Here is a 14,780-nt window from a genome sequence, read left to right as displayed (position 1 = left end):
GATCAAGTGATAGCATTTGTTGTTCCATCCAAGTTATCCATTGAATATACTTAAGTTTGTTTTTAATAAATTCCTGTTGTTTTTCAAAACCTAATACCCCAAAAAGGTTTTATTCAAGTTTTTGATACTGCCCATGGGAACTTTCTGGCTTGTAACTTAATTGCTTTGTTTTTATAAAAAATATGACAAGTAGATTTCCTCAAAATACCTCCTAGTTAATATTAACTCAGTCTGGATTTTATGGGTTAATCCATTCAAGGTTAAAGTGGTTAACAATGACCTTGTATATTTATGATTGTGTGAACTTTCTGGTATCGTATATTGATTCATTATATTCTTGTCAGGTCTGCAGCTGGATCCTAGTCATTTTGGCACAGTATTTCAGCAGTCCATTTGGCCACCATCTTCACTTGAGATTTCAGTTTGCTGAATCACCTGACAAGAGTATTCAAATGTTCAAATGTGTGTGAATTCCTAAGGGACCAAACTGCTGAAGTCATCGGTCCCTAGACTTACACACTCTGTGACATGGCATCTCAAACCTCGGGGCTACTCTGCGCGGCGACAAGATTATAATTGATGTGTGTTTTTCATGTACTGTTTTATAATTCTGTTGTTTCAGCATTTGAATTGAAAAGTAAGCCTGAAACTTTCATTAACACTTTCATTAAAATAAATCTTTTGTAATGGGCTTTTTCAGGCAAACGCCTTGTGTACAAGGACAAACTCATTAAGAAGGGATTGAAGAATAGACTCAACAAGAAAAGAAAGAAAGAAGAGAATACCCTCAAGAAGAAGTTGTTAAAGAGGAACTTGAACAAAGCTGCCCTTAAGAATGAAGTGGGGAGTACATCAAAGCCAGTAAAACAAATATATAATGAAGAAGGAAAGCTTGTTTTTAATAAATTTGATTTCTCAGAGTCTGCATCAGCACCTGCCGCAGTTTCTAAGAAGGCTAAAGAGCCAAAAGACCCAAGGAAAATACTACAAAAACTAGAGAAACAGAATGAGAAGCTTAAACATTTGGAATCAGAAGGTGAGACTGAAAAGGCAAAAATTATAAAAGAAAGGACAGCTTGGAAAACAGCCCTGCAAAAAGCTGAAGGAGTCAAGGTCAAAGATGATCCAAACTTACTCAAAAAGTCAGTGCGTAAAGAACTTGAGAAAAAACGCAAGAGCAAAAAGAAGTGGGATACAAGAAATGAGAAAATGAAACAGCAACAGCTAGAAAAACAGAATAAGAGAATGGAAAATATCCAAGCAAGGAAGAAACAAAACAAACTTACAAAACTCAAAAAAGCTGCAAAGAAAGGAAGAATTATTCCAGGATTTTGAAAGTTATCTGTACTGGTAAATTGTTTCTGTATTGTTGTTATCAGATATGTGTGACAAGGTTTGTGACAATAAGTTTTGTACATTTTCACAGAGATTATCACAATGAGTACAATCCAAAGGTAGTGATAGCTCGGTGTTGCGCAGGTAATTGAAGTCTGTAGACTCTAACTTTTTTATCTTTTTTGCTATTTTTATGTGATACAAAATTGTGGAAAAGTATTTAAAGCTGTTGACTTAAGATGTATCTAAGTTATTTTGTAAAACATATAAGTTGGTAGTACATTTTTTAGAATATGCAGTACAACATCCCAAAAAGTTTTACATGTTCATGATTTAGTTTGTTTTTCTTGAATGATTATCACAACATTTTTTATAAACATAACATTTTTTGTAATGATTGAAAAATATATGTTTGGTACAGTATGAAATGAAAAAATAAAATTTGTAATCAGCTTGAGACCAGGGTTGGTGTTGCACATCATTTCAAGATAACTGAATTTTTCAGTTACGAATAATTATTTAAAAAATGTTATTTTCCCTCACTCTCTCTCTCCACTTTAGTGAGGTGGAATTCTCCTTGGAACTTTGTCAGGGAAATCAAACCTTAGTTATTCTACAAGGCACAGCATGCTATTTATATGATAAAGAGAGAACATATGTCTTTCAAGAAAGTACCTCACTCTGGAGGATTAAAAATTTTAGAACTATAATTGGAAGTGGTTGTGGTCAGTATGCTGTAGTACTAGAAAAACACAATACTCTTTAACTTCTGTAAATGTTTTATAAGTTGTAAATACATCGTTGATATTGACTCCGCTGAACTACAAAATAAATGGGAAATGGAAGGTGTAACAGAAGTCAAAGTATGAGGAGGAATGTGGGTAGTGAACTGTAAAATACTGATGTCTTCATTATGGGGGAAAAATGAAGAAGCAGGAAGAGGAAAAAAAAACTGTTTTAATGTAATCTGATGCAGTGCTGTAAGTGTCACAGATATGGTCACAATGTATTGGGGTGTAATGACAAGGCAACATACAGGAAATGTGCCCAAGAAGCAGTGTCACTGTGTTCAATTCCAGGTTCTGTGTAAACTGCTCAGGTAATCACCCTCCTAGAAGCTGTATTTGCCTTGTATTTTTAGAAGAAACAAGAGTTAAAATGGCAATTGGAATTTTATATACCAGGGCAAAAAAAAAACCTCTCTCTTCTCAACTTCTTTGCTCTCACATTGGGAAAGCTGTAGTAAAAATCAGCACTGCCACACAAACACAGGTAATAGAGTTTGCTAAACACAAGTATTTGCGACAAGAATCGTGGTAATAATCATGCTGCTGCTGCTGCTGCTGCTGCTGCTGCTTCGAAACCAGTTCTAGCAGAGGTTGGTAGCAGCTGAAGATACTAATCTCAGTTAAAGAGTTAGAGGTGAACAGTAGTTAAACATGTACTATACAGTGTGCATCACAACAAAAGACAAAATGCAAAGAAACCTGCCATGAAAGTATCAAAGAGGTCTGTAATAACAATTGATAACTCTGGAGTGAAACTGGAAATATATGGTGAAGAATAGGCAAATTGTCCTACTAATTCACTCATTGGCCAAAATGTGCCACCAAAACAGATATATCCAAAGAAATCCCCTTTTGATTAATGGCTTCTGTACTGCAGTGGACTGAGAACAGATTAGGAACATAAGTGGAGGAAGTAAGGCATTAAAAAAGGGGAGGTCATTGGGCATATGTGTACAAGAGATGCATTTGAAAACTCTGTACATCCATGGGTTTAAAGGCTACACCAGCAACAGGAAGAATGATACAGGTAGTAAAAGGGCTAAGGGGTGGAGTTGGCAGCATTCATCCATGACATACATCATGGTGTACTTGTTATTAGGGATGGGGAGTGAAAGTGCCTTACTCAAGATACTCAAAAACTTTTCAATAAAGATCTCATGAAAAACTTGGGAATATGAACATGCACTAGCATCATGGTTCCAGAACAGGCTCAGACACTTGCGGAATGAGCCATCATATTGACAAGGAGAGTTCCCCAGTGGTGGAATCAACTTTTTGAAACCATCTATACGGTTATGTAGGTTAAGGTCCAAGGTATCACACCTTGCCACTGTTCATCCTGGTGGTCCCTGGTTTGCAAGCAAATGGCAAAAAAATTTTTCACATAATGCTCTGCAGCTTTAAAAATAGAAATGTTAAACAGACTGGTGGTGAAGCATAATGGTTAAGTTGCAGTCCTCAAATGCAATCTCATCAGACGCTTTGAAATTTCTTATTTTTAAATATTTACAAAATTACTTTGATCATATTTTTATTCAGTCAGTTGGTTTAAATGTATTTCTTTTAATTTCTATTAACTTTTTCATTTATTTTCATTTTTTCTATCATTTTTCCACGTGGAATCTTTGTTCATGTGATTTCAATTATGTATTAATATAATACAGGGAAACGTTCCACGTGGGAAAAATATATCTAAAAACAAAGATGATGTGACTTACCAAACAAAAGTGCTGGCAGGTCAATAAACACACAAACATACACACACAATTCTAGCTTTCGGAACCAATGGTTGCTTCTTCAGGAAAGAGGGAAGGAGAGGGAAAGACGAAAGGTTAAGGGAGAGGGTAAGGAGTCATTCCAATCCCGGGAGCGGAAAGACTTACCTTAGGGGGGAAAAAACGACAGGTGTACACACACGCGCGCACGCACGCACGTACGCACGCACGCACACACACACACACACACACACACACACACACACACACACATCCATCCGCACACACACACATCCATCCGCACACACACAGACACAAGCAGACATTTGTAAAGGCAAAGAGTTCAGGCAGAGATGTCAGTCAAGGCGGAAGTACAGAGGCAAAGAAGTTGTTGAAAGACAGGTGAGGTATGAGCGGCGGCAACTTGAAATTAGCGGAGGTTGAGGCCTGGCGGATATCGAGAAGAGAGGATATACTGAAGGGCAAGTTCCCATCTCCGGAGTTCTGACAGATTGGTGTTAGTGGGAAGTATCCAGATAACTCGGATGGTGTAACACTGCGCCAAGATGTGCTGGCCGTGCACCAAGGCATGTTTAGCCACAGGGTGATCCTCATTACCAACAGACACTGTTGTTGCTGGTCATTCCCACATAGAAAGCTTCACAGTGTAGGCTGGTCAGTTGGTAAATGACGTGGGTGCTTTCACACGTGGCTCTGCCTTTGATCGTGTACACCTTCCGGGTTACTGGACTGGAGTAGGTGGTGGTGGGAGGGTGCATGGGACAGGTTTTACACCGGGGGGCGGTTACAAGGGTAGGAGCCAGAGGGTAAGGAAGGTGGTTTGGGGATTTCATAGAGAAGAACTAAGAGGTTACGAAGGTTAGGTGGCCGGCCGAAAGACACTCTTGGTGGAGTGGGGAGGATTTCATGAAGGATGGATCTCATTTCAGGGCAGGATTTGAGGAAGTCGTATCCCTGCTGGAGAGCCACATTCAGAGTCTGATCCAGTCCCAGAAAGTATCCTGTCACAAGTGGGGCACTTTTGTGGTTCTTCTGTGGGAGGTTCTGGGTTTGAGGGGATGAGGAAGTGGCTCTGGTTATTTGCTTCTGTACCAGGTCGGGAGGGTAATTACGGGATGCGAAAGTTGTTTTTAGGTTGTTGGTGTAATGGTTCAAGGATTCCAGACTGGAGCAGATTCGTTTGCCACGAAGACCTAGGCTGTAGGGAAGGGACCGTTTGATGTGGAATGGGTGGCAGCTGACATAATGGAGGTACTGTTGCTTGTTGGTGGGTTTGATGTGGACGGACGTGTGAAGCTGGCCATTGGCAGATGGAGGTCAACGTCAAGGAAAGTGGCATGGGTTTTGGAGTTTGACCAGGTGAATCTGATGGAACCAAATGAGTTGAGGATGGAGAGGAAATTCTGGAGTTCTTCTTCACTGTGAGTCCAGATCATGAAGATGTCATCAATAAATCAGTACCAAACTTTGGGTTGGCAGGCCTGGGTAACCGAGAAGGCTTCCTCTAAGCGACCCATGAATAGGTTGGCGTACGAGGGGGCCATCCTGGTACCCATGTCTGTTGCCTTTAATTGTTGGTATGTCTGGCCTTCAAAAGTGAAGAAGTTGTGGGTCAGGATGAAGCTGGCTAAGGTAATGAGGAAAGAGGTTTTAGGTAGGGTGGCAGGTGATCGGCGTGAAAGGAAGTGCTCCATCGCAGCAAGGCCCTGGACATGCGGAATATTTGTGTATAAGGAAGTGGCATCAATGGTAACAAGGATGGTTTCCGGGGGTAACAGATTGAGTAAGAATTCCAGGCATTCGAGAAAGTGGATGGTGTCCTTGATGAAGGACGGGACACTGCATGTAATGGGTTGAAGGTGTTAACCCTCGTCAAAGATTTACTGTCCTACACGTACTCTCTGCTGGAAATATCACTTTGCCATGAAGAGAAATGATCCTAATCCTACTCCTAATGATCCAACTCCCCACTCCACCAAGAGTGTCTTTCCGCCGTCCACCTAACCTTCGTAACCTCTTAGTTCATCCCTATGAAATCCCCAAACCACCTTCCCTACCCTCTGGCTCCTACCCTTGTAACCGCCCCCGGTGTAAAACCTGTCCCATGCACCCTCCCACCACCACCTACTCCAGTCCTGTAACCCGGAAGGTGTACACGATCAAAGGCAGAGCCACGTGTGAAAGCACCCATGTGATTTACCAACTGACCTGCCTACACTGTGAAGCTTTCTATGTGGGAATGACCAGCAACAAACTGTCCATTCGCATGAATGGACACAGGCAGACAGTGTTTGTTGGTAATGAGGATCACCCTGTGGCTAAACATGCCTTGGTGCACCGTTGGTTGCGAAAGCTAGAATTTTGTGTGTATGTTTGTGTGTCTATCGACCTGCCCGCACTTTTGTTTGGTAAGTCACATCATCTTTGTTTTTAGATACAATTATGTATTAACTTTGATATAATTCTTCCATTTTGTTGCCATATATTTTTGTCCTTGATATTGCTTTCATTACACTATTTCTCACTTCGCTGGAATTTTTTTACTGCAAATAGGACATCTGATGACCATGTTCAAATTTCAATTCTTCATTCTTTAGTCTTTTTTCTCCCTGTTTGCCTTCATCTGTTCACTATGTTTCTTCTTTCTGTTTTCAGACTTTTGAACCAGTCTTTTTAGCTACCCAGCCTTGGAATCCTTCTATTTTCAGTACTTTTCCCAAAAGGCTTCTCTGTTGTTTATATCTTCTATTTTTGTATTGTTTCTTTGTAAGTCCTTTTTAGCTTCGTTGACCCAGCTTGTCGTGGACTTCTTATCCCACAAACATTTGAAAATATTGTTAGTTAATCTACTGTCTTGCATTCGGAATAGATGTCCAAGAAACAAGAGTCTTCTTTTTCTCATTACATTTGAAATGTTTTCTATATTTTGACATGTTTCAGCATTACTTAGTAATTTACAACTAAATTATAGTTTAATGCCAGGCATTCACTGACATATAGGCATTCTGGCTTCACAACTGTGTGGTAATGCCTTATTTTTGCATTTTTGGATAGGCACTTTTTAATGTGTAGGTCTTTGGTGATACCATATGCTCTCTCTGTTTTATGCAACCTTCCGCCTATTGCAGATTTTTCCAAAGCATTTTCTTGGATGATCTCTTCTAAATGTTCAAATTTTCTTATCCTCTCTATTTGGCCAATATAGTTTTCAAAAATTTTGGAGCATCCTTAACATTTGTTACAAATATTGTTTCTTCTGCAGAAATTCTTAATCCAGTTCTGCTGGCTGTTTCTTCCAGGAGATTTATTTGTGTTATAGCAGACGCCACATTTTTGGAAAGTATAGCAAAATCACCTGCCAAATGCAAGACAGTTTATTTTGATCTTTTTGGTTCCTTTTCCTAAGGAAGAGGAATTTAATTTTATTTATAATTCCTACCTTCATTTAAATCTTTTTCTGTATTATTTTGTAGATAGTGCAGTAATATTTTTTTTATGTTTGTATGACAATTACCACACAAAAAAGTACCTCTTGTAATGAAAAATGCATTTTCGGCACCATTGCACAGTCAGTATAAAGATTATTTCACCCTTTACTTTTTAACTGACAGATTGGCATTTCAAATGTTTAAATATTGTAGTAATTAATTCACATGCACAAAGATTACAAGTGGAAACAGAGTAATATGGAGAAAAAAATGAGAGTAATTGAAATGGTAAACACAATGATTAAAATGACTTGACAAATGAACAGAGATAAAAAAAATTACACTTAAATCAATTAATGGAATAAAAATAAGCCTGTCAAGCACCTGACAAGGTTCTAAACAACAAACCTTTGCTAAGCAATCAGTATATTTAATGTTCTATTTTTAAAGCATCACGTGAAATTCCAGATTTTTTTTTTTCTGTGATGGCCCACCGGAGTGAATGGCTGCAGGATGTGGCACCTTTGACATTAACCATATGGTTTCAAAAAGTTGATACCACCACAGGAGATCTCTCCTTGTGAGTCTTAATGGGGGTATAAAGCAAAGAACAGTTCTACATTTTACAGCCTAATAACCACAAGAGCAGAGGGTGGTTATGATTAAATTTCACTACATGAGTGTCTGCCCATGAATAGTGAGCGATCAAAGGACAATAAACATTGAGGAGACATTTGTAAGGACATGCTGAAGAGAAATAATGAATAAACCATTGAGAGAAACTCATTTCAGTTTCCACGTGAGAGGGTATTGTGTAATTGCATGCCATGTTTACGTTCAAGGTTACAAACATTGCTCAATGCGACAACCGTCTGCATCCACAACAGCCTGGAAGCGCACTGGAAATTGCTCTTCTGCTGCCTGAAACATCTCAAGTGGGATGTTCGATACCTCCCTGGCTATGCTCATCTTCAACAACCTGTGCACTGCCTGAAGATTGCACATTGTGTCCCGAATTCCCAGCCATCAAAATGGCCACTTCTTTAACAATTTGTGGCATAATTGGCCATCGGCTTCTCCCAGTAGCACTTCCAAAATCACCAGTTAAAAAATTAACTTCTGAATTTTGTTATTCCGTCACAGTGTAATATTGTACTCTGCTCGTGATGTAATAACATACTATTTTCCTTTCCTATCAATATACCAAGAGTTAAAGATATAATTTAACCACTTAGTCAATGAACTGTGCAGCAAGTCATTGAATATGTATGCCCAGGATAATGAGAGTGGCGTTATATTATCATCTGTATTTTGTTCTATATAAGAATGTGCACTTGTCTTTTCTCTCTCTTTGTCTTTAGTAACACGCCTCTCTGACAGCATCTTACACTATCAGACTCTTATTTTCTTTTATTTTGTTCAAATGAACTGAAATTGTATTCCTGTTAGGAATTTGTTTAATGACTTTACTATGAATACTTTTTTCTTTCGTTCCAGAGTTGGGCTAAAATTATTGTAATTTCTACGTATTTAGCCGAAATACAGCAAAAAATTCTTTGTTTTGTTCAAAACTGTGAGATTAACGCATGAGATGTCAGATGTCTGTATAAAAAGCTTCTTTTGTTAAATAATAATTGTTTAATTTGGTATTTCTGCATTCATTTCATAGTAATGATCACCAACCCCCAATTTATAAATGTTAAAGATTTTGCTCTGCTACTTTTTTTTCTTACGTTGCCAACGCAGTGCCCACGAAATTAAATTAACTGTTCTGAATTTTCTCACAAGGTGAGAAGACAGTTAGTAATTTCCTTGAGTTTATAGAAACCCAAATTAAACATTTTTCAGCACGCCACGAGTCTACCAATCTACACTTCAAACAATGAAAAAGGTAAAAAAAGGAACAGTATTAACTAAGGAGTGAAGTGGTTTTTTTTTACGTAGTTGATAATATTGAATGCATTTTTTGACAAAAAATAATGTACATTATAGAGACTAAGAAAGTGATATACGTGTGCATGTGAGATATATAGGTTCATTTTGCTTTCCATTTAGTAGATTTCCTTTTGATTGATTATTTATTTAATTATTATCAATTATTATTATTACAGTAAGGGAAAAGGACCTCATTGTACTCCTTTAATATGCTGATATTCATGAAGAGTGGCATCACTGTTGCTGTTATTTTGATAAAACAGCTTTACGAGTAAAGCCTTGCTTGCCTTGTCCAGGCCCATGTTGACTGTCTGCAAATGCTTGTCTCTCAATCTCATGTCACCATTCAGTCCTGGTGTCTAACAGCAAGTCATGATACACACTACAAACAACACAGCCCTGCAGCTCACAGTCTGAACATCATTCCTATAAAGTAAATAGTTTTCTGCCTGCACCGGCTCAAGTAGCAAAAGTTTAATTATAACCATGCTGTAAATCATTCACTGGAACAAAAGCATCTTCTTCTTCTTATTATTCCTCATATTCTCCTTCTTCTGTAGTGGTTGTGCGTCCTATGACGGTCTACTAGATTCCTCTTCTCAGAAAACATCAGTCCATTTGCTGTGCACCCATTGAACTGTTTCATTGAGATTTTGTTGTCATTTGTGTCTCAGTGATATAAGTGCTTTGCATTCACAACACAGGAATCTAAAGAGAATCCAAATAGATAAAGATACCATCATTTTTAGTTCAGTGATCTCCTGTAGTCCGCAGCTCGTGGTCTCGCGGTAGCGGTCTCACTTCCCGAGCTCGGGGTCCCGGGTTTGATTCTCGGCAGGGTCAGGGATTTTTCCTGCCTCAAGATGACTGGGTGTTGTTGTGTCGTCTTCATCATCAGCATTCATTACGGTCGGAGGAAGGCAGTGACAAGCCACCTCCACTAGGATCTTGCCTAGTAAGGCTGCGAGGGTCTCCCGTGTCGCTGCCCTACGCTCTGTAAAGGAGTATGGGACTCATCATCATCCATCATCCATCATCATCATCATCATCATCATCATCATCGTTCTCCTGTACAGTCCAGTAACCATTCCTGCCAAGTCCACTCCTCCCTTTGCCCTCTAATGCTACCAACTTAAAGTGAGAGTGTGAATCTGGGTTATATCGGTTTATTCCCCCAAACCACCTCCCACTTCTTTATGAGGTGACTTACTGGGAATTTGCAACCACTCTTCTTTACTGGATAACTGGGTGCTGGAAACCCTCTTGACTTCTTCTCCGTCAAATAATGCTAGGTACAGGAATTTTTAGACTCTGTCCACTTATGAAATAAGCACACATACAAACTTTGCTTTTTGTCAATTAACGATTTGACTTTCATACGCAATAAAACCTGCACTTTAAACACACACACACACACACACACACACACACACACACACACACACACACACACACACATATATATATATATATATATATATATATATATATATATATATATATATTAAAAACAAAGATTCCAAGACTTACCAAGCGGGAAAGCGCCGGCAGACAGGCACATGAACAAAACACACAAACACACACACACAGAATTACGAGCTTTCGCAACTGGCAGTTGCTTTGTCAGGAAGGAAGGAAGGAGAGGGAAAAATGAAAGGATGTGGGTTTTAAGGGAGAGGGTAAGGAGTCATTCCAATCCCGGGAGCGGAAAGACTTCCCTTAGGGGAAAAAAAGGACAGGTGTACACTCGCACACACACACACACACACACACACACACACACACACACACACACACACACACATATCCATCCGCACATACACAGACACAAGCAGATGTCTGCTTGTGTCTGTGTATGTGCGGATGGATGTGTGTGTGTGTGTGTGTGTGTGTGTGTGTGTGTGTGTGTGTGTGTGTGTGTGTGTGTGTGTGTGCGCGCGCGCGCGCGAGTGTACACCTGTCCTTTTTTTTCCCCCTAAGGGAAGTCTTTCCGCTCCCGGGATTGGAATGACTCCTTACCCTCTCCCTTAAAACCCACATCCTTTCGTCTTTCCCTCTCCTTCCTGAAGAAGCAACCATCGGTTGCGAAAGCTAGTAATTCTGTGTGTGTGTTTGTGTGTTTTGTTCATTGTGCCTGTCTGCCGGCGCTTTCCCGCTTGGTAAGTCTTGGAATCTTTGTTTTTAATATATTTTTCCCATGTGGAAGTTTCTTTCTATTTTATATATATATAACTTCTGGTAAGTCCCTCATACAGTTGAATGTCAGAAACAAATTAAATTATAGTTAAAAGAAAGTTGGCTTTGATACCATAACTTTTCTTTATATAAATCAGAAAATAAGTCTTGCCTATAGCAAGGTTACATCAGTAGTAAAAACTGCCACATGAGCATGCTTCTAGAGTGTTTTCTCGTTGTCGGAAAGACAGATTTTCAATCTGATTTGTAGCTGTTTCATATGAATTATTAAGTCCAATGTGAAGAAAAAGGTAGCAAATATACTTTATACAGTCACCATCACAATCAGAGGCAACAGTCTTTTGGTCGTAAGATAATGAAGGGTTTTCATTTCTTCTATAAAATGTCTCTACTTCTGTCTCCAGTATCCTGTAAATGACTATTCTGTGCAGGTTGTCACCTGTTCAGACAGGGAATACTTCCCATGGCCTATGTGGCAGAATTTCAAGCCAGAAATGGTTAGCACTAGTTAGGGACACTGGCAGCATGCTTTGTGAGCAGTGACTGAGGCAATTAACGTGTGCGTTCTGGGGTATGTGAGTAGTGTGTGACTTTAATAGGCTGCTCACTTTCAGCCTCCTGACCAGCAACACATACCTTTCCTCCTCTCTCATTTCCTATTCTGTGGTCTTTGGCTTATCTTAGCTCAGCCACAATAGCTCCTGACATGTGCACTGCCCCGTGATCCACCTCATATATTGCATCACTGATGATATGTGACACTCTTATCTACCATTCCTTGTTATTAATTTTTTTCTAGTATTCTATTACTCCCTTCGGGGTCTTCCATTCACTGTAAAATTCATCACAGGTTTAGAACACATGTATTCACAAAGTTCAATATAGGGGCATTGTTGCGTACCGGCAACATTTTTTTTTTCATTTCATTTTTATAACCTTCATGTAAGGAGTTGCTGTCATATTAGTGAAATAAGTCATTTCCAAGACTTCCTGTGTCTGTTTATAATCATTTTTCATCACAAAATGTAAAACGGAATCATAAATTCAAAAGAATCTGCTACAGGTACCTGATGTTTACATAACCTAGCTCGCTGTTGCCAAAGATGAACAGTATTCAGAAATGTTTAAACATTCGTTGAATCATCCTACTCCTCCCCATCACTGGACACTGCACTCAGCACTCTCTGCGTGAGGTCTGAACAAACTTACCATTTCTACATTCCTATCCTGTGTACCTGCTGCCGCTTCCTACTAGCTGTTAGCCACTCATCCTTGTCCCTTCTTCCTGCTCCTTTCTCCCCTCGCGCACTTCATCTAACACAACTCTTGCACCCACCTTCCACTCAGTCACACTACAGTGCTTGTGAATTGTGTGTGTGTGTGTGTGTGTGTGTGTGTGTGTGTGTGTGTGTGTGTGTGTGTGTGTGTGTGTGTGTGTCCATGTCCATCCTTTCAGTGACTCAGCACTTCAATTATTAGGGGAGTTGTTACCTTTCCTCCTTGCCTTTTTTATATTCCATGGAGGACACTGTTACCATTGTTAACACATTGACTGCCATGTGAGCCATGTTGGCTCACAGTTACACGGGTTGTGTTGCCACATGAGCCATATTTGGGTCACACATACATTGTACTGTGGGCCACCTGAGCTATAACTGTCTCACACGCAGAGTTGTGTTTAGAGGTCTCCTGAGCTTCGTAGGGCTCACAGACTGAGTGTAAAAGTGGTGGCTCCGCTGAACACTCTCATATTTGTAGCACTCAATATTTTTGCAGTTGGTAGCCATGGTGATCCCTAACTGCAACCGTCAGAGATATACTTAATGAGAACTCAACTATAGTAGTCTTTTGTTAATTTTCCTGACTAGTCATGTATGCTAATTGAGGTTACGTTTGTGTATTTTATTAGTTTTCTAGTTTATTATTATGGCCAAAAGAAGGCAAACTTTTGAAGAACTTGAAGAGCTATACAAGATAGCTTATCAAGTTGTGAAAGTTACACTATTGATAACACAGACAGCAACCCTGATTACGAGCCTGATAATAAATGTTGTGTTAGAGACCGTACAAAGCAACAGAAGTTTATTGAAAGTGATGACGAAGAGAGTGACTTTGAGGAACTGAATATCTGTAATACGTCTAATCAGGTCTACCTCTTCACAAGATACACTAGGCCCGCAAGACCATTCCTGCTCTACTGACCATAATTATTTAAAACATTCATTGTTGCAAAATAATGTGGATGTGAGTGTTATACATGACGGCTATAATTCCAAAAATGCCACTGATGAAACACCAGATGGGAGTATTACACGGGGCAGTGTACATGCCAGGAGCTATTATGGCTGAGCTGAGATAAGCCAAAGTCCACAGAATAGGAAATGAGAGTGGGGGAAAGGTATGTGTTGTTGGTCAGGAGGCTGAAAGTGAGCAGCATACACTGCTCACATCCTCCAAGGCGCACACATTAGTTGCCTCAGTCACTGCCCATGGAGAGTGCGGCCAGCAACCCTAACTGGTGCTAACCATTTCTGGCTTGAAATTCTGCCACACAGGCCATGGGAAGTGTTCCGTGGATGTATGATAACTTTGAACTTGAATTTTAAAGAAAAATTTTAATTTACATTAAATGTCACAGATCTAATATGGGCAGATGCTACTGAGGAGCCAAAGATATTTCCTACATGCTTTCCCCCTGCTTTATCAAATGATGTTTTGGATATGTTGAGCAGTTGTTCACCAGAGGAAGCACATTACATTTCATTGATAATGACGTGTTTGAGTTTCTTGTGGCTGAAACAAATCAATATGCAAAACAAAAAATTGATTGTCAGCATCTCAGTCGTAATTCCAGGCTAACGGAATGGAAAGAAACAAGTATAGCAGAGATGAAACATTTCTGTCGCATTATAATGTCGCATGGGCTTGGTAAAAATGGCAAATTGAGCTTCCTATTGGAACAAGTCAATGCTTTACTCTGACAAGGTTAGCTCCATTATGTCACATAATTGGTTTGAAATACTCATCAGATTATTTCATGCTTCTAGTAACCAGACATGAAGGGATATACTCCATAATCCAACGTGTCTTAGACCTGATAGTACCAAAATTCAAGGACACAATTTGTCCTCGAGAGGAAATTTGTATTGATGAGACTATTATCCCATTTAGAGGACGTCTGCCATTTCGGCAATATGTACCAAACAAAAGGCATAGGTATGGGGTAATAGTCTTCAAACTTTGCCTTCCATCAGGCCATACGTGGAACCTTGAAGTTTATGCTGCTAAGGAAGCAACTACAGGTGTTTGTGCTCCACGAAAAGTAGTTATGGAGTTACTTGACCCTTTGTTGCACAATGGGA

The 14,780-nt window shown here is 39.5% G+C and overlaps 1 protein-coding gene across 1 annotated transcript in view; it reads left to right on the top strand.

Moving 5' to 3' along the window:
- Window positions 1-1,794, top strand: part of LOC126354336 (surfeit locus protein 6 homolog) — a 73,158-nt gene extending 71,364 nt beyond the window's left edge. The window contains exon 4 of the mRNA XM_050003902.1: window positions 701-1,794. Coding sequence (XP_049859859.1) covers window positions 701-1,335 — 635 coding nt within the window. The 3' untranslated portion in view covers window positions 1,336-1,794. The remainder of the gene's footprint in view (window positions 1-700) is intronic.
- The last annotated feature ends 12,986 nt before the right edge of the window (window positions 1,795-14,780 follow it).

The sequence above is a fragment of the Schistocerca gregaria genome, chromosome 3 (genome assembly GCF_023897955.1).
Source record: "Schistocerca gregaria isolate iqSchGreg1 chromosome 3, iqSchGreg1.2, whole genome shotgun sequence".
Classification (NCBI taxonomy): domain Eukaryota; kingdom Metazoa; phylum Arthropoda; class Insecta; order Orthoptera; family Acrididae; genus Schistocerca; species Schistocerca gregaria.
This window is presented reverse-complemented; position numbering and strand designations above follow the sequence as displayed.